General features: G+C 42.2%; 1 protein-coding gene across 2 annotated transcripts in view; it reads left to right on the top strand.

The window, feature by feature from the left end:
- Positions 1-24,117, top strand: part of CLTRN (collectrin, amino acid transport regulator) — a 34,645-nt gene extending 10,528 nt beyond the window's left edge. For both annotated transcript variants that reach the window (XM_019823579.3, XM_004000302.6), the window contains exons 4-6: positions 8,854-8,967; positions 13,233-13,427; positions 23,291-24,117. In XM_019823579.3, coding sequence (XP_019679138.1) covers positions 8,854-8,967; positions 13,233-13,427; positions 23,291-23,447 — 466 coding nt within the window. In that variant the 3' untranslated portion in view covers positions 23,448-24,117. The remainder of the gene's footprint in view (positions 1-8,853; positions 8,968-13,232; positions 13,428-23,290) is intronic.
- The last annotated feature ends 296 nt before the right edge of the window (positions 24,118-24,413 follow it).

Here is a 24,413-nt window from a genome sequence, read left to right as displayed (position 1 = left end):
AACTGCTCACCGAGAGTGGAGTTGTCTGTAGAGGAGAGACCGGCATATGATTTCCTGTCAGATGCTCCCCCACGTGCATGATGGTGAAACCAGTCACTGAGGCCTGCCTTGTAGCTGGAGAAGTCTCAAGGTGGAAGGTGGGCTGGAGCTCCTGTCATTGGGTGGGAGAGGACGGCTCTGCAAGCGGTCTGCCCTTGAATGGATTCCCGGGAGCAAGCAGAGGCTGCGGGAGGGAGCTGGATGGAGTCCCTGGCTTTGGGGCTGAGAACCAACTTCAAGGGCAGGAGGAGGCAGGGGGTCAAGGCTGGCAGTGCACCACTGGAGGCCGAGCAGAGGGGGGATGGAAGAAGTTGATCAGAGTGTGTCACCTGCGTTAGGAGAGGATGCGGTGCAAAGGTCCCCAGACAGGTCCCCGGACAGCTTCCCGGGGGCCCCGCAAGGCGCTCTGAATGGAGAACGCGAGGAAGCCACCTCAACGGAGGACCCCGAATGGTGAACAGCCAGAGGGACCCATAGAGAGCCCTGGCTAAGGACAGAGAACTCTGCTGTTTCCGTCCCTCGTGCCCGCAGCCCTCTCCCGTCTCCCTTTCCATCCCTAAATGAGCAGGATGAAGCAGGTGGGGGGGCAGAAGGGACACGTGCGGGGGGTGGGGTGGGGAGGTAAGTGTGCACAGAGACTACATCAGTGGTGCACTCCACTCAGGTCAGCACTGCTGGACGGAGAGAAGCTGTGTGTCAGGCAGGAAGACCGTTTTGATCCGAGTTTTGATTCACCTACCCTGATCTTTTTAATAAGGAGAAGTGACTGGAAAGCTACACCATTTGCTTCAGATGCTGTCAAGGAAGAAGGAGGCAGAGCTGACAGGGCAGGGAAAGGCAGAGGGGTGAGAACCAGAAACCTGTTCTGTCCCGCGGTCTACCGAGGCCAGCCTGTGAACTGCATGGCTGTGCTGGAATCCGTAGAGTTGAGGAGGCTCTACTCGAGTCTACTGGGTGCTTGGCCCTGACATTAAGTTGATGGATAAAACCAGGTCCCACACAGCATAGCGCCCACATTGAGGAAGCAGTGGTAAGCAGGTGGACTGAATGTGACCAAAACAAGAGAGTTCCTTCAAAGTCATTACTTAAATCTTGATATCTTGCTTTTCTTGCTACTTCCTGGATTCTCTTCAAGGCAGAATAGAAGATGTACGGAGAAATTTCAAAGGTAGAAAGTTCTGGGTTCATTAGATCAGACGGTGTGAAGATTTCTCGTGAATTTGAAGAAGATGGCAGCTAGATGTTTTCAAGTGATTACAGTAAGGTTTAGGCCAGATGTACTAAAATAGTTTCACAGAAGAACTTAAATGTTTGAAGGCATTTTCTGGAGAAATATAATCCAAGGTTAAACTCTAGTCTAATTCCCAAGTCAGCTGGGACATTTACCTGCCCAGTTTGCTTAAATATTTATTGGCTTTTAGGATAATGTATCATTTGGAGCAACAGAGGGAGAAGTCTACCTCAGGCATGCCGTTTTCTTTCCGATTTTCACGGTGTAGAGCACGGAATGAATTTCTCCCTCTGCCTAGTTATTCAAGGACAAGTCTTGTGATCTAAAAAGGAACAACGTGCTGTTGTGTCCACGGTAAGGGGATTAATGGTCTTGTGCTTATAAAACAGCAGCCCAGCTCCTATTTAGGCCTTTGGTTTCCAGAAACAAGAGGCCTGATTCTTACCACCCCTTGGATGCAGGTGGCCCTGTCTGGCGCCATTGAGGAGAAATGGCAGGGGAGCCAAATCGTAGAGGATTAGTATAAAACCAAGGCTTTCCACACTTGAGGAAAGGGAGCGCACATTTTTACCTTTTCGGGATTTGCTTGAGAAGCCATTAGGGTATATGTAAATGTTATTACTTCATAAGAGAGTTGGGCAAAGTGATTATTGAAGCAAATTCCAATAATTCCAGCAAACCCATCTATATTTACAATTTCAAAAATGTAGCATTTCCCTTTAGTTGTGCTCCTGGCATTTGAGTTTAGTAATTAGTTTTTACATGAAGTATAATGGACCTGCCACATTGGATTAGTCATTGGCAGACAACATAACGATGCAGTATTTGTGTATGTCGCAAAACGATCGCCACAAGAAATCTAGTTAACATCTATCATTATACATAGCTTCAGCACTTGTTTCTTGTGACGAGAACTCTTAAGACGTAGGCATTTCAGTTCACTTAATACATCAAAATAAACTTTACAAAGACGTGCTTAGCTCACTAGGTGCTTGTTGTCTGATTAGGGTTTCATTTTGTGTAAATCTTCGAGGACGTTCCATGTGGTCACATTTGGAGCAAGGCCAGGGAGAAGTCACACCCGTGGTACATAAGCCAGAATGGGAGGAATTTGTATCCTTTGGTCACTAAGGACATTACTACTGAAGTCTGTAGGACCAGTCTTCATGTTACTTCCATTTTACTACCAGCTTCCCTCACAGTTACACTTCCTCTCGGCTACCCCTATCTACACCATATCAGGAGTCTTCTTATGCGAGAGAGCTCGGCTACTATTGTGTTGTCTGAGTATCTGTGGTTGTGTAAACAAAGTTTTGGGGAAGTAACCTCCCTCCTTTCATTCCCCCCTTTCCATTTGTGTCTTGGCCCAATTTGCTTTCCCAGTTTGTCTCTCACAATATCATAGAGACAATGGAGTTCATTTCTCCATTCCATTAATTCATCCACCCATTTCTCACTCACTCACTGAGTGCCTACTCGGGCCACACCGCAGGAACACAGGGGCTCGCAGCGCAGCACAGACTTGGGCCTTGCCGTCCTGTCCCAGGGCCCAGAGAAGGTTTGTGCTGCAGACAAACTGAGTATTTTAGATAGTGTCCCAGGTGACCCCACAGCTGATAAAATTAAAGAGGGTGTTCTTTGCCTGGACACAATGAAGTTCATATCAGGACAGGGATTAGAGAACCTCCTGACGCAGACTGTGGACAAACCACATGAAATCTAGAAACCCTTTGCCCTCCCGGCCGTCCTGGGTCCATTCTTAGATGGGGTATGGAATCTTCGGAGTCAACTCAGACATCTCAGGAAGTACTGGCCTCTACTTTGGTTTTTAATCTTCTCACTGGTTCAAGACACCGTGACCTTGGTGTTCAAGGGTCTTGCCACTAAACTCCTGCACCTGGCACTTATGAGAAGGGTCATGGAATCTAAGAGCCCTTGCAGCAGGAACTCTTTTCCTCACCATCCCTGACCATATTGGCTAATCTACGCCTGTTTTCGGTACACATTTGTGAGTGAGTGAAGCATGCTTACCATCCAGGCCTAAGCCACAGGCCTGTCTCTTAGGGTACAGTGGACACAGGAAACCGGTGCTCAGCCACCCATTTCTGCTCTTCTTCCATCCTCGTGGAGACTCCCCTGATGGCCATGGTGTCGATGGCCATAGTGGCAGTAGCTGTGCGCTGCCTGGGTTTTCTCTTCTTGGGCCTCACTTTCTTACTCTTGGGGGAACCAAGACATCACAGTTCATTTCTGCAAGCATCATCCAAATAAGGAGGCCACCCCAGCCCACGGGTGTTTCTCTGCCTTCTTCTACAACCTTCTCCAGAAGCAGGGCATGCTTTTCCCTGGCCTTTGCCCACAACCTTGCTACTTTAGGGCGTGCCCTTACTCATTCCCGCTTCACTGCCTGGATCTGAACAAAAATATCAACACTTCTCAGCAATTGTATTTCTGTGGTTGGTATTTGTTGAGCACAGGGTTACTTTTGCTTGCTAAAAACCCTAGTCTTCTTTTACTGGAGGAACCACCATGCGGGTGGGATACTTAGCGTTCTTTAGTTGAGGACCCTCGGCAGCTAAAACGATTCCCCTTTGCGCTCACACCCATCTTGGAGAAGTGATGGAAACGGTGCTTCTTAGGACTCCAGCACACTTGGAGGCTCCCTGATAAATCCTTGATACGTGTGAACACGTCACGGAACTCACGTCCAGACATTTTACATAATTAAGACCACCCTTATGCCGATGGATGCCAGTGTCTTGCATTTGAATATGACTCTTTTCATTTTCAAAGTACATTTGCATCTATTATCTCTTCATCAATGAAAGTAGTAAAAACTATTATTGATCCACTGCCTTGTCTTATTCTTATAGATCATTTTACTGTGCCCTGGCAACTTTAAAATAACGGCTTTGCTCCTGTATTTGTGTATTTGAATAGAAAAATTATATGTATTTACAAAAGACTTGCAGAGAAAATCTAGAGAGATCCTATGTATCAGTGGTCCTCAACCTGGGGGGATTTCATCCCTCCACTGTGCCCAAGGATATTTAGAAGCGCCTGGAGGTATTTTGCTTTTCACAACTGCATATGCTACTGGCCTCGAACATGTAGAGGCCAAGGATGTGCCATACGTCCTCCAGAAGAATAGACAGCCTCCCACAAGCAACACTGGCCTTGAACGCGTAGAGGCCGAGGATGTGCTATACATCCCCCAGAAGAATACACAGCCTCCCATAAGTAAGACTCATCCAGCCTAAAATGTTAATAGTTCCGACTTTGAGAAACTCTGCTCTAGACTCTTCCCCCGTTTCCCTAATACTATCATGTTAAATATCTGTGATAGATATATCAAAATTAAGAAACTATCATTGGGGGTGCCTGGGTGGCGCAGTCGGTTAAGCGTCCGACTTCAGCCAGGTCACGATCTCGCAGTCCGTGAGTTCGAGCCCCACGTCGGGCTCTGGGCTGATGGCTCAGAGCCTGGAGCCTGTTTCCAATTCTGTGTCTCCCTCTCTCTCTGCCCCTCCCCCGTTCATGCTCTGTCTCTCTCTGTCCCAAAAATAAATAAACGTTGAAAAAAAAAAAAAAGAAAAGAAACTATCATTGGTTCAATGTCACTAAACTGTGGAATTTTTCAGACCCTCTTCCCTTTTCGACTAATGTCCTTCTTATGTTCCAGAATCTATGCCTCTGTAGTGATCACTGTAGTGATGGAGACAGTTTCTGTATCTTCCTTTGGTTTTCATGACCTTGGTCAGCCTTACTTTTCAAGACTGTGACACTTTGGAGGATTTTTATAAGTGCTTCTATGTGGGTAGGGTACTGACCCCATTTAGGTAGCACAGGAGAAGGGACTTTGCCTTGTTTACAGCGCATTCTCTGACTCTCTGAAGGGGGAATGCCATGAAATTCATGTTTGAACAGTAATTAAAGAGGCTTTAGATGGAAAGAAAAATGTAGGCAAAGTGTCCAGGTGACCTCTTATCCGCTTTTTGGCCTCCCCTATGTTTCCAGCAATATTCCTTTGCATTTGCTTAAATTATATCAGTGGCATGTGCTACACAGAATATCCCACTCCACATCTTTTCATTCACCAGTGTATTTCTGCAATGCAACGTGTTGTAAGACATGTAGCTCTAGTTCAGTGATTTCCAACTGGGGGTGATTTTTGTCCTTCGGGGGATATTTGGCAATGCCTGGAGGTGATTTTGATTGTCACCACCGGAGGCGGGCCTGTTGATCTGTGGACAACAGTTGATCTGGGTGTGCTGCTAAACACCCTGCCCTGCACAGAATTATGTGGCCTGGTAGCCCAGGAGTGGAGAATCCTTGGGCTGTTTCTTTCCTTGAGTTCGTGGAACAGTCTTCCCTTGACAGAATGTAGCGCATTTACTTTATCATCCCCTACTGGTGGGCATTTAGGTTATCCAGTTGTCTGCTCTGACAAAGAGTGCTGGGGAGAACATCCTCGCCAATCTGTGTGTGTGTGTGGGGGGGGTGCAAAAGAGTTTCTGGGAGGCACACTATGCTCCAGGACACACTCTCAAGTGCCACCGCAGCGTGGCTGGATGCATTCACATCCACAGCACTGCCTCGGATGCTGATTCTCTGCGTCTTTACCGGCATTTTGTATTATTTTAGCATTTTCATTTTTGCCAACCTGAGGCACTTAAATGAGTAGCTCATTTTTTTTAATTTGCATTTTCTGATGATTCATGGGCCCAGCCTTTGAATCATTCACACCACAGCATGCTACGAAATTGGGGGACGTCTGTTCCAAGCATGTACCACTTCAGTCTGTTGTCTCTGTCTTTGCTGTGTTTTAACATAGCACTTATTGGGAGACCAAACTTGGCTGTTTCTGCCAGTAGAGGTCACTGTCCCTCAGAGATTCTCTGCCAGTGGTTTTGTCTTTGTTTTTGAGTGATTCCCCCCAGCCCTGCCCCGCCCCGGAATATTTGGCAATGATTGGAGACAGTTTTTTATTTTCACAATGTGTGTATGCTGCTGGCCCCTCGGGGACAGAGGCCAGGGATTCTGCTCAAACCCTATAATGGAGAGGACAGCAGCACCCAACAAACAACAAAGAATTATCTGGTCCCAGATGTTACAGGGCCAAGGTGAATTCACAGTGTAGACGCAATCCTAACATATGTACATCTGAAAGAAAGACAATGACATTCTCTGTGATCATAAAGCTGTCTATTATTTTTATCTAAAACAAGAACGCCATTTTCACTTCACAAAGTGGGGAAGTAGGGGAGAAGCATGCCTTCCTGATGAGTGTGGGAACAGGTAGGAGGACTGGGTGGGCACAAGGAAGGCAGAGGTTTGGGTAGCTGGAGAGCTTCTTCAGTGTGGGCTCTGCAGGGTCAAGGGAGTGGGTCTGGGGGCTTGGTGGAGCCGCCAGCTGCGGGGGAGAGGGCTGACTGGGGGTGTCAGGGGCCCATGTGGGGTAGGGCAGAGTGAAACAACTGTGGGTTTGAGTCTCAGGAGGTGGAGGTGGCAGGGCTCTGACTCAGGATACGGGGGAGACATCAGGCCGCGGGAGGCCCAGGCCCTGGGGAGTACTGATCTGCTCGGCAGCCCAGGCCACGGCGCTGTGTCCTTGAGGTAGGCCCGGGTCGGTGTCCTCTGGGGCCCTGCTGCACCAGGAGCAGAGGCCTCGCCTCGGAGGCCCAGGCCCGGGCACAAAGGAAGGGACCACTCTGTCTCTCCATACAGGCCTGAAGGAGGATGGCCTGGCCCCCGGTCTCTGCCTCTCTACCTTGGCCTGGAAGGTTCAAAGCAGAGAGGTGCTCAGATTCTTTTTTTTGATTTATTGCATTGGCTAGGGACCCTTGGCGGGGCCTCCTTGACATAGGGCCCCAGGGGCTCCTGGATAGGCGGACATCTGTAGAATCTCCCCTGTGCTCCACAGGAGTGAGTTCGATGGTCACCGGGCTCCAACTGTGTGTGGGGTTCTGGGCATTCCCCAGCCATTTCATCAAACTCTTGTGATCACTAGAAAAATCCAACCCCATGAATATCTGGAGGGGTGGCTTGCGGTGAAAGCTTCTCTAGGCCTTGGGGACCATCGTCCTCCAGATTCTGACATGGTCCCAGCAGGGTGGCACAGTGGGGGTGGGCTGGCTGCAGACCCAGGAGAGGCTACGGCTCCCATCCGGGCCCGGGCGGCAGCGGGTGGGCCTGGGCCAGGGGGAACCTCGCTTCTGGGCCAGGCGTGGCAGCGTGGCCATGGCTGTGCCCAGGCAGCTGCCCATGATCTCAGTGCAGCGGGGTCGGGACCTCTGAGGTGGAAATTCGGCTTCTGTAGGTTCCCGAAGTCTGCAGTTGTGAAGCACGCAGAGCTAGGAGGATCATTGGCATCGGGCACAAGGACAGCACGTGGGGTCACTCGTGGGGGCCCTCTGGGCACGGGGTCGTGCCCGTGTGGGGCCAGTGCCCCATGGATGTGGCAACTGTGTGGGGCGTTCCCTGCTGCTGAGGGCGGGGTTGGGGGGAGAACCTCCCACTTCCCAGCACTGGTCCCAGGTGCTTGGCTCCAGCAGAGGGGCCAGGAGGGCTTGGCTTCTGTATGTGACATTGCAAGGGAGAAAATGGAATAGTTTCTATCAGGTCCCGAAAATTATAGAAAGTCGGCACAATGGCCCTGTCTTTATTGTGAAAATGAACATAATACACCTTAAAGAGCATTCGCTCTTTTAAGGAAAATGAAGTCAACTTATTAGTAAAGCAGATATGTCTTTCATTCTTCTTGAATAGTACCTGATGTCAGTCACCTCTGCAATCTGAAAATGGTGAAAGCCATTCAGGATTTATGTTTTAGCACTGACAGTGTTTATTTATGTGGACTCTCCTATGATTTTCAACCTTTATGCCCTTCATACATTCCTATATAGGTCGTCTCCATTCTGAACACTTAGGCCATTTCTTTCGTGTCGTTTCTATTGGTAATCTGTGTTTACAGAGTAGGATGAGGCACATTTCCAATTTACAGTTGGAAAGCAGGTAACTGCAGAAACAGTGTTCAAAGGCTGCTGGTAAATTGATTATAGCACTTCAGTTTGGAAGTCTTTTATTGAGTTGGCTCCAGTACTGGAGTAGGAGAGCGAGGGAAACGTGGTCAACAGAGGAAGCAAGTATTGGATGAAGAGTGGCACCTGATTTGTCTGGACCCAAGCTGTAGACGGCTGAATGAGGAAGACACTAAAAAGAGCTTGATGAGGAAGTACAAAAGGCTCCTGTAGCTCAGAAAAAAAGGCCAGTGTTGAAGCCCGCATGCTGTCAACTAGTGGGTGATGCGAGAATAAGATCCTTAATGCTCTACTGTGTAACTTTTCTTGTTTTTTCATTTTGGTAGATCCTTATTTAACGGATGATCCCTAAATATATGCTTTTCAAACAAAGGAAATTTTCTATGCTAGTTTTTTCTTAATAAGACATTTCTTCATAATGGTAGAAATGACTTCATTCATAGCTAAGACACGTTTTCAGACAGTTATAACACCAGAGTGGATGTTCTAATGTAATTAGATATTATTTACTTACAATGTATTTTTTTCCCCCATCATCTGCAGAATTTCCCACGTCCTAGTTTGCAATGTAACCCAGCGAGTGTCATTCTGGTTTGTGGTTACAGATCCTTTGAAAAATCACACCCTTCCTGCTGTTGAGGTACAGACAGCCATAAGGTAATCACCGCTAAATATGTCTTCTACTGGTAAATCAACTTGTTGATTAGTTTGCTGTTTTCATAGATTTTGAAGAATTCTCTCTCTTCTTACAATGACTTATGTATAAATATGTCAAAGATTTAATTTCGTTAGTTTGTTTTAGTGATCAGTTTGGATGAGTGGTTCTCATCCAAGGACAATTTTGCTTCCAAGGAAACATTTGGAAATGTCTGGAGACATTTTTGTTGTCATGGTTGAGGCGGGGTGTGTATGGGGGGGGTTCTACCAGCATTGAGTAGACAGAAGTTAGGGTGCTGATAAACATTCTATTATATACAGGATAGTGCCTCAAAACAGACTTATTCAACCCCAGATGTCAGTTGTGCTGTGGCTGAGAACCCCTGGTTTAAATATTAGCCACGAATGTTTACTACTGTCTTCTTTTGTCAAGAACACCTTGTATGGCACTATTGTGTGATGGTTCATCACATGGATTCTGGAGCCCAAATCCTTCTGGTTTTGCCTCTTGCTAACTGTTTAAATACAGATAAATTACTTCCCCTTTGTTATTCTCTTGTAATCTGTAAAATGGGAATAATTATGGTACCTCTCAGAGTTGTTGAGATTAAATGAGTTATTAAATGTAAGGTGTTTTGAAGAACCAGTCATACCTTTGACTTTTATTTAAAAACCAAGACAAAAATTCTCATTTCTTGGGTCTCTAAGGACCTACCTTCCTTAATTAATGTACAGCCTTTCCCTTTAAAAGATACTTTTTGAAAAAAACAAGGCAAAGTCATGACTCTCATACAAATTAAAAATAAATGCCATTAAAGATTTTATTATCTCATTAATTAATGAGGGAACTAGTAGTAAAATGTTCAAAATAGGTCAAAGGAGACTTTCAAGGAACCATGCATATATAGGAATCAAAATAGTAATCAGTCCGTAGAAAATCAAGTGGACAAAAATAATTTACATTATGTCAGTTTTCTACTACTTACAGATTTGCAAAATAACTCAAAGACCGGGGCACCCGGGTGGCTCAGTTGGTTAAACATCCAACTCAGTTTCAACTCAGGTCACAATCTCACGGTTCTGCAAGTTCGAGCCCTGTATTGGGCTCCACACTGACGGTGTGGAGCCTGCTTGGGATTGTCTGTCTCACTCTCTCTCTCTGCCTCTCTCTCAAAATAAATAAATAAAAACTTAAAAAAATAACTCAAGGACAAATAGAAGGTGTAAATTGTCCAGAAAGGTGTATCCACCAGACACTCAGTAGTATTTTTTTAACCCAATTTCAAGTTTTACACGTTTTTTTCCTGAGAGTTTGTCTCCTCCTCTCCTTGTGATCATAACAAACTTTCAAAACTGAAATGTGTTCTTGACTTCAAAGAAGAGGAAGGATGCAGTTTGTTTTTACTTCACCCACTGTGCATTTTATGCATGTCAAAACTTTCTATCCCTCAAATGATTAATGTTGGGCAAAAGTATATTGGAAGAATGAGTTCAGGAGATCAACTCTTTCTCGAACAAGAAAGAGTGAAACAAAGTAGCGCTCCTCAACAAAGGATTTACAAGTTACTGAAGTTCTGCTCTTCGCCAAGGAGAAATATCTAGTGAAAGAATTCATTTGCTCTCTGTAAAATATTAACATATAAGATAATGAGTATATAATCAAATGCCAAAGGTTTTTGTGTGAACAGTCGTCCAGTTCCCTTACTGATCTGTACCAGTGCGAAATGATTTAATCTGCTTTAGCAGGAAGGTTTGACCTGTATTGTTTCTGCACTTCTGCCCCTAAGACTTACTGTTAATACCCAGCCCTTAGGGAATAAGAATTAGGAACAGTGTATTTCACAGGAAAAGGAATTTTATTCAAGCTCTCCCTGTGATCTGCGGGGGCCACAAGGAAATTAAACTACTGCAATTAAAGCAGGCTTCCATGAACCTGAGGGAGAAGAGTGAGTGTTTGGGATGAAAGTGTCTGTCAAAGGTCCTGGCAGGGGAAGCTATTTAGGGGGTGAGGATGGCCAATAGAATGAGAATTTGTGTTAGGGAATGCGTAGGTCTCACCAGGATTGTATGAAAATAAAGGGAACAATACCAAGAAAGAAAGATACCAGGAAGAGCAAGGAGATGGTAGCTAGAAGGCAGGTGATAGGAATTTTTGGGCTGAAGAATCTGTGGAGTTGAAAAAATAATGCTAGTTCCACTGAATATTTGCATACCACTTCCTGCTTCATAAAGCGTGTTCCTACACATCTGTGGCATTTAATATCAACACCAATTGTTTTTGAGTAATTATTATTATCCTCAGTTTATAAATGAGGGAATTGAGGCCCAGGGAGATTAATTTTAATTGATTTGCTGAGGCCACCACACTAGAAATATAAAAAGTGAGGATTTGAACCCAGGTGCGCTGCCATCACACCCAGTGATGTTTTTTCTTTCCACCAGAGTGTCCACACTTACGGAATTATGTGAGGGAATGAGCCACCAGTTCTACGATGTCTGTTTTAGCTCTGTCGTGAGGGCCTGGCCTTATCAGGCCAATCTTGGCTGGAAGATGTCCATGGTGACTGACACCTATTGGGGATTTCAGTGATGGTTGGAGTTTTAGTCTGTATTGAACTTCTTCATTTTTAAAAAATTTTTTAAAAAGCACTTTTAATGTTTATTTTTAAGAGAGAGAGACAGAGCACAAGTTGGGGAGAGGGAGGGGCAGAGAGAGAGGGAGACACAGAATCCAAAGCAGGCTCCAGGCTCTGAGCTGTCAGCACAGAGCCCGATGCAGGGCTCGAACTCACTAACAGTGAGATCACGACTTGAGCCGAAGACGGATGCTCAACTGACTCAGCCAACCCAGGTGCCCCTGATCTAGAACTTCTAATCAGCCTGAGAGGCAAAAGAACAACAGAGTGTTCACTAACCAGGTAGATAGAATGAGAAATACAGAGTAACTTCTCATTTTACTCTGAGTTATACCTTAGTTGTGGGATTCATTATTATGTGGAGAGGTTTGTGTTCCCAGATTACCAATAATATGTTATGGAAAAAGGAAACTTTCCATAGTTTGATAAAAGAAAATTACACTGGAATTATCGCCTGCTGTAGATTTTCTGGCTGGGATTCTTTTTCACATTCATGAATAATAATGCCTCAACATAGATTTTTATTTGCTAAAGGAGGTCTTTCCTGATAGCTTGGTGCCAGTCTGCAGAGATTCTCAAGCCATTACTGTCAGGTTCAAGACTTAAGCTGTACAGAATGGTAGTCACCCGCCAAATGTGGCTATTGAGCACTTGAAACGTAGCTAGTCCAAGATTAGATATTCCCTAAGTGTAAAGTATTGAGTACAAAATAAAACGTGAACCAACTCAATTTTGATTACAGGTTGAAATTATATTTTTCTAGATATATTGGCCAAAAAAAATGATTAAAATAATTTCAGGTGCCTGGCTGGCTCGGTCGATTGAGCATGTGACTCTTGATCTCAGGGTCATGAGTTCAAGCCCCATGTTGGTTGTGGAGCCTACTTAAAATTAAAAAGAAAAATTAAAATAATTTCACTGGTTTCTTTTTACTTTCTCTTAAATTGCACCTCCTAGAGAATTTGAAGTCACACATGAGGCTTACATATATTTGTATTTTCCATTGCTGCTCTAGCGGTAGATGAAGTCAGTTTGTCTAGTGCGAATTCAGTAGATGCCATACACTATCTCTAAGAAATCTCACCTAGTTTGCAAGTTACAGTTAGAAATTCACTTATTTAGTTTCATTCAAATAAGTCTTTGCTACCAACCCATCCCTAACTGCTGCCACCACCAAAAATGCAGATTTTCCCCAGGAAGAGTAAATCATTTACCTTGATAATTTTCTAGCTTTTGGACTCCTCAAGCATCTGTTACTTTAGTCATATGGAACCACTTGGAATTTCCCGAACAAATCTATACCATGTCTCCATTCCTGTACTCACCACACATTTCAGGAAATCAAACATGGTGGGGTGAACTTAAGCTCGGGACTTCCCGTTACTTCTAGGACATTCACAACTGTGGAGGACAGTAGACAAGCCTTTCTGTAGCAGCCAGCACTGCTCTGAAAAGTACCACAGCACGATTGCCCTCTCATCAAACTGTCTAGTCAACCTCAAGTATCATGCTACAGGGATGCTCTGTTTCTAGAGATAATTATAATCATGGAGAGATGGGTCTGGACCTTCTGTTTCTAATTGTTTTCCTCTCTTGTTTTGTTTGTTTTTGATCATTGTTGTATCCTAGAATGAATAGGAACCGGATCAACGGTGCCTTCTTTTTGAATGACCAGACTCTTGAATTTTTAAAAATTCCTTCCACTCTTGCACCACCCACCGACCCATCTGTGCCCATCTGGATTATTATATTTGGTGTGATATTTTGCATTGTCATAGTTGCAGTCATGCTATTGATTTTATCAGGAATCCGGCAACGTAGAAGGTAAGATACTAAAAGGGAATGATTTAAAGAGCGTTTTCCTATTTCCTCATGACTTGGGCAAGTAAGGAGAGCATTTTCCCCAAGCTGAAGGTAATGCCTTAAATCTGAAACTTTGAAAATATTGGTGATTGGCAAAATGTCACCTATACTCTTGTGTTTAGAGACTTTTTACAGTCCAGTGTCCTTTACTATGACTCCTTCCATTACTGTCTTTTTCTTTGTTCTACACCGTATGAATATTTCATATCAAGAATTGATTTTAATATCTGTGTTAAGATTTTGTAAGGTGGATATACAAAGCTAAGCAGATTTCTTGGGTACGCAGGGTTAATCTTTAATAGTCCTCCAGCTCCAAATGCTAGCAGTTCCACAGTTCTTTCCATGCATCCCCAGCTTGGCTCGCCTTTTCTTGGCCTCGTGCCTACAGCTGCCATCTTGTCCCAGATACTTTTGTGCTTTTATACTTCCCTCCCTTCAATAGTTGCTTGTCCCTCTAGTGCCTATGGTATTACATGGAACCATGGCCCTAGAAGTGACCTTTGAGTCAACACCTTGCATCAGAATCACCTGAAACATTTGTTAAAATGTAGATTCCTTTGCACTACTGCAGACTTTGTAAATTATAATCAGTGAAGGGGATGTATTTTAATGAATATCCAGGTTATTCTAATTCACTTAATTTGAGGGCTTCCAATTTAACTACTTTATAAAGATTCCTACTCCCTGAGTTCATTTATCTGGATTCTGGGGCACTGCAAACTTTGCTGTCTAAATGATTGCAATTACTTCAATCTGGTCGGAATTGCCGACCAATGGGAGAGTTACTAAGGCAGTGGGACAGGAGGAGAGGAGATAGGATTTCTCAGCATGATGAAAGGAGAAAATAAATTTGTTTACAAGAACCTCTGATCCAGAGAGGGTCCTTACTCTTCATTAGGCCATTTGATTCTTCTAAAACCTTCTCTTCCAATACCAAGGAAGAGGAATTCAGGTAAGTGGGAATCATGGGGACGTGCGTTGGTTTTCAAAAGGGTCGATGCCTGCACAGACATGTGGGATGAGTTTGGCCAAGTATGTGTTCAACTAAATGTTTCTTTGGGGGTTTACTCCTTTCCATATGTCTCACTCTAGTTGCTAGCAGAAAGGAATCATTTTAAATGTTGGCCTTTGTAAATTTCTTTTCACAAATGATAAGTGCTCTAGAATAAAGGAGATTTATGTCTAGTGCCCAAACTAAACTCAGAGATTAATATCAAGTTGTACTTGCTCAACTTTCTTCATGTTGGCATGGCATGTAATGCAGAGAGCCTTGGAACGAGTTGTTAATTTGTTTTGAGTTTTTTTTGAATTTTAAGAAATATTCCCTTGCAGTGTTTGAATACTTGCGCTTAATATTTTTAAGTTTCGTATCAATCCTAGAATGCTGTGATCCTATCGCTTCTAAGGATCGTAACTTCAGTGAATGCGCTTCATCTCCTTGGTTCCCACTTTTCTCACTAGCACAATATAGTATAGGAGTTAGAAGAATGGACTCAGACTGCTTAGATTCAAAGTATTTATCTCCTAGATTCTGCTCTTGTATGTAATCCATTAACTCTATGCGTATCAGAGAGCACAGGCAATGAGTCAGGGAAACCAGGCTCAGGGGAATATGGTTTGTGGTGCTAGAGTCGAGTTGGTTAAATCTATCTTTGTTGCCTGTGCATAGATAACTCTTCTAGAGTGACAGTGCAGTGTACTGGAAATAATGAACGTGGTGGGGTCAAAAGAGTTAATGCAGTGGTGTGCTTAGAGTGGTGCCTGGCCCGCAGCGAGCGCTCAATAAGTGTTAGTTCTATTATTTTATTATCCTGCCATTTGCTGGTCTTCCAGCTTTGCTATCTCTTTCCTGCTGAGCGGATTCTGCAGTAATATAATCACTGGGTGTGTAGCGTCATAATCTGTTGCCTGGGAGAAGTGAGACTGTTGTCACAACCCTGCCTTCGCAAATTCATTTCGTGTTCAGACTAGGAAAACAGATAGACAAATCTCTTGCGTAAACCTGGAGAGCATCACTAATTGGCAAATATAGTCAGGACAGTTATGACAGCCTTCTGAAGATAAATTGATTTGTTGTGTTTTGAGTCTGATACGCTCTGTGGTGGGCTTCTCTTGGGCAAAGTATTGCTTTGAAGGTGTGGAGAGGGTGCAGTTTGAAGTGGGAAGAGCCCCGATGATTGTCATGATAGCCCTTTCTAATCATGCAAGAAGCAGGAGTTGCCCCCAATGCCTTTAGTCCTGAGGAAGACAAAAATTTGTCCGACAATCCAATCCATACATTGGATAGTAATGAACATGGTTTGCGTGATACAGACCTTAAACTTAGAAGGACAGACTGCAGAGTCATCTAAGTTACCATTTTGCTTCTGTGGAGAAGAGTGCCACTGTCATCTAAGACATACGCATACTTTACTGTTGAGGAAATTTCTCAAGTAAAGCTTTGGCAATTCTTCTGCCTGGGTCAATAACAGCATTACATTCATTATTCATATACAGTCATTGGAAGCCAAACTAAGTGAACTCAAACCCCAGCTATACCCTTTAGCCAAAGGCCTCAGTCAAGTCATCTAATTTCCATGGGACTGTTTTGCCATCTGTAGTAGGAAGATAATATCTCACAGGGCTTCCATGAGGATTGGGTGAGATAAATGTATGTGAAGTACCTAGGATATAGTAAGCTCTAAATAAACAGTAATTATTATTATCCAAGCAGAGCTTACCCCATTTCTGTGACTAAGAGATGCTGAAAAAGGATCTCTTTTCTGTCCAGAAATTGCCATGATACTGTAAAAAAAAATTTCTAGTTCAGTGGCTCATTGCTTGGGACTTTAGTAGTGAACACATATTTTAAAAGGCAAATGACACCACAACAATTGTTATTGTTACGGGCTAACAGCTAGTTAATAAAGCTAAAGTACTGACAAAAAAAAAAGGCAAATGACCTTATTAGGGTTACTGTTTACTAGAATAGTGGTGAACTGGTTAACTAGCTTTCTAAAAAATACTCTGATTTGTAGCATTTGTTGATTTCCTATCAAGTATGAGATTTCTGAATGTTTAACAACCACCTCTGGCAAGCCCATGCCAGCCAGCTTCCACACACCAATGCCACCTCCTTGGGAAATAATTTGAGGAAGATGCTCCTTTCTCTGTTACCGTCTAGTTGAGAATAGCAGTTTGTGGAAATGAGAGATTTGTTGGAGGAAAAAAAGTTGGAAAAATATTTTTTTTAAAATTTTCTTTCAGGAGATACTTAGGCAGCTGGGTAGGTGGGCAGGTGCCCAAGATGGACTGCATATACTCCATGGTGACGTCTGTACTAGATCTGTGTCTAGCCCCAGCCCACAAGCAGATGTTTTAGATCTCTGGCCAGCTTTATGATGATGGCAATGATGATGACAATGATGGCTGTAATGGTGATGGGGATGTGATAATGATCATGGTGATGAAGTTGTGATGTGTGCTTTAGTAGAAAGAGCACTGGCTCAGTACTCTTGGTTTTGGGTTCTGATCTCAGGCCCCGGTGTTTACTAGCTGAGTGGTCTTGAGCAGGTGACATATGGAAAACGAGGATAATAATATTTTTCTTAAATAGCTATGATTATAAGGAGACAAAGTCAGAGAATACACACAAGTGCTTTATACCCTGGAAAGTGCTATAGTAATGCAAGTTACTAGCATCACCATCAAAAAGCAGTTAAAAGCCCTAACTTCATATAACCTGGGACTGTGCTATAAAAGGAGAGTCACAGACACAGCATGATTTCAGACTTGCGTGTATATAGTAGGATTGGTTTATGAATCCTGTATATAAATAGACTGTAATAACGTTAGGGTCTTAGGAAAGGATCTTAACAATGATCTAAATTCATCTCTCCAGAGGCCAAGGCCCAAAGAAGTAAAAAATGTCTTATTCCTTTATCAACCATCCACTCTGTCATAGGAGCTCTAGTATGTATCATAGAAGATACATACATAGATAACATGGATGGGCCTTGCCTGCAAGGAGATTATAGTCTTGTACTTGGTAACAAAGCCACGTTAAGGACTCAGGACATAAAACCCTAACTAATGCTCACAGTTGAGCATAGTCATGAGTAAATTCACTTGGTTTATTTCTGGTTTTATTTCTATTCCTAGAAGGTCAATAGTAAACAGGAATACTTTTCAGTCTCTACAGATATTGCTTTTCACACAAGGGTATGGGGCTCAGCCTACACACTTTCATTATACTGAAACTTCACATGAAACTTCACATTCATGTAAAGTCTTAATTAAGTCAATAGTCTTAAAAATAGATATGTACATAAAATCAGGAATGTTATAGCTAATAATTGTTTCCCTTTGCTGTTCTTAAATGTACATACTCAATAGGAATCAAATACGTATTTTGAGTGAATCCTGGGGAGATTAAATTAGAGTTCTAGTTTACTGGTGAGACCATCTTGTTCCATTCTCAAAGACAAGCTGCTCTACATATTTGAGTCTTAGCTCCTTCATTTGAAAAACAGGGATAATAATAAAATCCTTATAATATTGCACATAATAATCCTCATAATATTAATAATAGAAACTAAATGAGGTAATGTATATAAAGCACTTAGTCTGGTTTCTGTCACATAATAGATACTAATTATTATTAGTATCCCTACTGCATGGCAGACATAAAGCAACCTGACTAGAGTCACATGGTTAGAAAGTAGTAGTCACCGTATTTAAAACCAGGTGGGCTGGATCCCAAAGCCCATCGATCTCACTGAACTGTGGTGCCCACTGAAATCATTCCAGTAACGCCGATATTTTCCCCAGGAATCACTGGTACTGATCATGAGGACACTCCTAATTCTCCAATAATTAATTCTGTTCTGTTTGAAATCATATTTGTCTGTCCTTTGTTGTTTTCTGGCTATTCTTGGGCCTTGGCTCTTCAGCTCTGTCTTGTTTGAAAGGAGACAGAAGTATTCTCTGTGCTTTTAGCCGCCACTACTTTATTTTGAACAAACCCTGCTTCTCAACACCCCCTAGCTCCGATGGTTTTTTTGTCTCCTCTTTTTTTTTGTCAGCTGATGGTTTTTTTGTCTCCTCTTTTGCCCCTTTTCTGTCTGGATTTATGAGAAATGTCTACTTTCGAGGCTCTTAGGAGCTAGTTTCAGGTATTTTAGTTACTTTCTAAAAAATCCTCCTGAACCACCTGACACTGCAGGAACAGCAGAAGTCATTAACACTCAATTTTATTTTTCAGGAGAAAGAATTCATGTTTTTAGCAGAACATCAATTCAGAATGATCCAGAAACATGGTTCAGTTTTCTTATTGTTAGTAAGAGCAATGCACAGGCAGTGAGTCAGTTTATTACAGGACCTACTATGAAATGTGACAAAGTACTATAGTACTGTTACATAACCTTTGAGCCGCTTATCGTGTCCAGCCAGCAAGTTACTGACATTGCAGTTTGTGAAGCCCAGCAATGCCAAGACTCAGAACAATTGGATCTAAGGTCACAAGAGCACAACATGTACCTAATTTGCCACTGACACAGCTTCATTAGATATACTTCCGTAGCCATTTCACTCAGTCTTTTTGGTTGAGAAGTCTTTCCTCTAAAGGAGACAAACTTGTCCTCATCTATTTGCGTCTTTCTTTTTAGTTTCTCCCCATCCTCTGTGATGCCTCATGGATTAGTTTTATGGTTCAGAGGGGGAGGCAAGACTCCTTGCAGCCATCTACATGTGTCTAGCTCTCTGCAGTTTTTCATCTAATGTTTTATCATTGATAAAAACACTTTCTTAACTAAGGAAACTGACAAATAGATGCTGGCAACCATTATTTCTAAGACTACCACCTACTTCAGAGTGCTGCATCCACTAAGATTTTGGCAAGATGAGGGGCGCCTGGGTGGCTCAGTCAGTTCAGCGTCTGACTTCAGCTCAGGTCATGATCTCATAGTCACGAGTTTGAGCCCTGCATTGGGCTCTGTGCTGACTGCTCAGAGCCAGGAGCCTGCTTCGGATTCTGGGTCTCCCTCTCTCTCTGTCCCTCCCTCCGCTCAAGCTCTGTTTCTCTCTCTCAAAAATAAATTAAACATTGAAAAAAATTTTTTTTTAAGTTTTGGTAAGATGGATTTCATACTTATATATGCAAATTCTAAAATCTTACTCTAAAGTAAGATTTGACTGTTGAAAATCTATTTACTGTTGTGGAGAATTATTATTCACTTCAAGCCCAATGAGGAATGAGTTTTGGGGAAATTGCGTGAACTATACAATTTTAATGATAATTTATAAATATGCGTTTCTTTTTTTAATTAAAAAAAAATTACAGGGGCGCCTGGGTGGCGCAGTCGGTTGAGCGTCCGACTTCAGCCAGGTCACGATCTCGCGGTCTGTGAGTTCGAGCCCCGCGTCAGGCTCTGGGCTGATGGCTCAGAGCCTGGAGCCTGTTTCCGATTCTGTGTCTCCCTCTCTCTCTGCCCCTCCCCCGTTCATGCTCTGTCTCTCTCTGTCCCCAAAATAAATAAACGTTGAAAAAAAAATTACATCCAAATTAGTTAGCATATAGTGCAACAATGATTTCAGGAGTAGATTCCTTAATACCCCTTACCTATTTAGCCCACACCGCCTCCAGTAACCATCTGTTTGTTCTCCATATTTATGAGTCTCTTATGCTTTGTCCCCCTTCCTGTTTTTATATTATTTTTGTTTCCCCTCCCTTATGTTCATCTGTTTTGTCACTTCAAGTCTTCATATGAGTGAAGTCATATGACATTTGTCTTTCCCTGGCTAATTTCACTTAGCATAATACCCTCCAGTTCCATCCATGTAGTTGCAAATGGCAAGATTTCATTCTTTTTGATTGCTGAGTAATACTCCATTGTATATATGTATACCACATCTTCTTTATCCGTTCACCCATCGATGGACATTGGGCTCTTTCCACACTTTGGCTATTGTTGATAGTGCTGCTATAAACATTGGAGTGCATGTGTCCCTTTGAAACAGCACACCTGTATCCCTTGGATAAATACCTTGGATAGTAGTGCAATTGGGTCGTAGGGTAGTTCCATTTTTAATTTTTTGAGGAACCTCCCTACTGTTTTCCAGAGCGGCTGCACCAGCTTGCATTCCTAATAAATATGCATTTCTTACTGGAGCTTCATCCCTATTGAAATATCACTCCTCTTTTTTATAATCCATAAAAAATGGGGAGGAAGATGAGTGAAATTTGGAGTTTTTCCCTTTTATTAACTCTTTTCTTTTCACTTTAGGATGAGGACTGAGTCTCTTTGAGCACACAGTAGTCACTCAAAGCATAGTTATTCAATGAATGCTGGATACTGTGAATGGAAGTGATATGATTGATGGTTATAGAATGTCCATTGCTTTTGCTTTCTGGAGGACATGGAAAGTAACAATACTCCTGTCCACCAGAGGAGAGGCAAGAGTATTCTAGCCCTCTGTTAGGTGATTTCACTTGGCTGAAACATGAAACTCTGTGCTCATCCCAGCTTGCCCTGATAGCTGATGGCTGAGGCTTAGCATGGCCAGTACAGTGTCTTCACCCTGAGGATGGAAAAACACAGGAGCTTATCCTTTACTAGGTCTCTGGAACTGTGACCTCCAGCTCCTAACCCAGCATTGGGCCTGTAGTGATAAATTGTGACACTTGATAGTGGCATATACAATAGCGAAATATTTTCAAGTGATGACGATGGGATCTACTGCATTGGAATGATACTTCACCTTTCTTTATGAACTTCAACTATTTGGAATTATCTAATAAACCATCAGCAAACCCTTGCAAAATCTATACTACTAATTTCTAAGGTAGGAAAACAAATGTTTTTCTCTATTCATTTGGAAAAGCAACAATACAAGAGATACAAGAAATATTATGTGTGTATGTGTCCTTCCTTCCCTCTTCTTTTCTTTCTTCTTTCTTCTTTCTTTCTTTTTCTGTGGTGAATCCCATTCAAGATCTACCTTTGCCTACTGTCTAACTTGACCTACAGCATTAGTCCATCCACCTATCCGTTAATTTATCATCCAGCCAGCCAGTCATTGATCCATCTGTCTACCTAGCTAGCCAACTATCCATGTGTCTGTCCATCCAACTCTAAGCACATCACTTAAGTGCCTACTCTGTGCTGAGTCCAGATCAGCTGTTTTATAAAATATTTTAAAATTTGGATTTGTCTGATTACTTCCTCCTGGCAGATTCAGGTAAAAAAAAATTTGGTGATGGGGTGGGGTAGGAACACAGAACACAGAATTTTATAAATAAACAATAAATAAAATCTCAGTGCATCAAATCTGGAGGCACTGTCAGTGTGTCTCATTGTTGGTGATGTTCACCAGATTTCTTCCTTGACAAAATACAAATATTAGTACACTGCTTGTGAGTGTGATACACTGAGACCATGTGAATATCCTGTTCCCCAACCATCCCTTACTCAATGGTTGAATATCCATTGATGAGCCTCATCAGAATGAATTGTTATTATAGTGGTGATTTTCTATTTCTGTTACTGTTTCTATCTTAGTCGTCATTCTTTTGTAAATAAGAGCTCTTTCTTTTTTCTCCCTTCCTCCACCATATTCCTTAAAACACATTAAAATGGACTCTCATGCAGGACAAATAGGAAGCTCTACCTCAGTCATCATTGGGGCATTTTCACCACTTCCTCATTCACCAGAGACTCACCAAGGTCCTAAGGGACTTCCATAGTGGTGGGAGTCCATCCTGGTCACCACAGCAATACCCACCATTCCAGCAGTGTGATCCATTTGGGTCTACCTCTTTGAAGTTTCCACAGATTCCTGGAACGAAAGCATCTCTGGCAAGTCTGGGAGCATCATGCCCAAAATCATGCTTCTGTGATGCCCCAACATCTAACTTGTGATTAACCTCAGGGAAACTACTCTTCTCTGTGGTTGCATAGAGGTACCCACCTCTTTTTTTTTTTCTTTTACCTTCCTTGATAACAAGCATAGTTGGCTCAGTGTCTTGGTCTTTCACAAAAGACAGGAAAACCCTTTGAATTCAAGGCTACAGCTTTCCACACTCCAAGGAAATATTAAGGGTAGGGCTAGCAGAGTCTACAAAGGGTCTGAGAATGAGGAACTCAAAGATTTACAGTGTCATACAGAGTTTTTTCGGGGAATGACCTGGAATTTTAGCTCCGAGTTGTAATGTAATTAGTAAAGTGTGTTCTGAGTTCCAAAAGCCCAATTTACAAACGAATGCAACTATTTTGTAATGAGTAGAGCCAAGCAATGATATCTGCAATTTATAATGGTTACTTCTTTTCTACAAAGGAATGTGAGTTTGGTTCTTGATGCCTCATTTCAATTTGATTTCCACCCACTATTTACAGACTATTTGTCAAATCCTGTGAGAGGAATTTGTTACTTTTTTAAAATTCAATTTTTGTTAAATTGTTCTCCTAGAGCTAAATTTTTTAACTTGCTATTTTACCACACATTTTCTTCGCGTTCCTTCATGCAATTTGTGTGTGTATACAAACACATTCATTCATATAAATATATATTCACTCATATACATATTCATGCATATTTATTTTAGTATTCTAAATAAGACGGCTTATTCTGATCAGTATGTATATATCATCCATGCAGACTTCTTATCTTAGTAGCAACTTTTCAGCTCATTAGCTCGTTACGATCTTTGAAATTTATTTGAAAATACAGAATGTCATCAACTATTTCATCATTCTAAGGTTCATCTTCCCTTTCCTACTCTCCATGTTTATACAGAAGACCAGGATTTCTCCTCCTAGATCCCAATCATTCTTTCTGTGTGCATTTAGGATGAGCAAAGGACCAACTGAAGTGGATGACTCTGAAGATAAGTGTGAAAACACGATCACAATTGAGAATGGCATCCCCTGTGATCCCTTGGACACTAAGGGAGGGCACATTAACGATGCCTTCATGACAGAGGATGAGCGGCTCACCCCTCTCTGAAGGGCTGCTGTTTTGCTTCCCCAAGGAACTCAACACTTGTTTCTGCGCAACTGCTAAGCATTATAAATGATCAAAGGCAGGTTGTATATTTTGTTTCACCATTCTTCTTTTGTAAGAAATTTTCAATGTGCATGAAAGTAAAAGGCAATCAGTTATATTCATGAAGACCTTTGGAATCATAAGCTGTTGACTACTCAGAATATTCCAAAATATTTCTCCAACAACACAATGTGTAATTGTAGTCATGTGGTGTCTTTAGTTATTGGTTTAAAAATGCATTCGTGTTAAGCATTTCCAGAAATAAGGTCAGGCTGCTACATGTATTTTTTTTCACACTTTGAAGACCTAAAGAGAAATATTTTTTCCAGTGGAAAATACCTATAATATGGTATGGAAATCTTTGAAAGTGGATCCTTTTTGAATATTGTTTATATCACTCTGCACATGACTAAGAAATCAAGAATAGAAAATAATGATTATAACTGAGATGGATGAATATGGGAGTATCAATACATGAGGTGAAATTTGATCCTGTTATCATACCAATACTTGCTTATTCTCTATCAGTCTCTGATAGGGTAGCCCTGTTTGTTGACTATTTCTGCAATTTGTAAAAGTACAATCTATGTGAATTTAATAAAGTGCTAATCATCTCTTTTTAATTATGCAACTGACTGTGGTCTGAGAGTTATTTTCATGCTGTGGAAGTCAGGAAACCTATTTTTTATTAGTTATGCGTAATCTATTCTACAACCCTAGAAATGAATTATTTTCATTGTGTGTATCCTTACTTTGAAGACAACTTACAGTTAGTACACTTCATTACACTTCCAGATAGGCCATGATTCTTCTAAATTCTAATAATAATTTATTATACATTTATGAATAGAATGAAAATTTGCTGCTCAGTCTGCTACTGCTGTCACCCATAGTTGATGTTACCACAACAGTTTCTAACTCTCTCCC

The sequence above is a fragment of the Felis catus genome, chromosome X, assembly GCF_018350175.1.
Source record: "Felis catus isolate Fca126 chromosome X, F.catus_Fca126_mat1.0, whole genome shotgun sequence".
NCBI classification, from domain to species: domain Eukaryota; kingdom Metazoa; phylum Chordata; class Mammalia; order Carnivora; family Felidae; genus Felis; species Felis catus.
The sequence above is the reverse complement of the archived record's forward strand: the minus strand, read 5'-3'. Positions and strand labels throughout refer to the sequence as shown.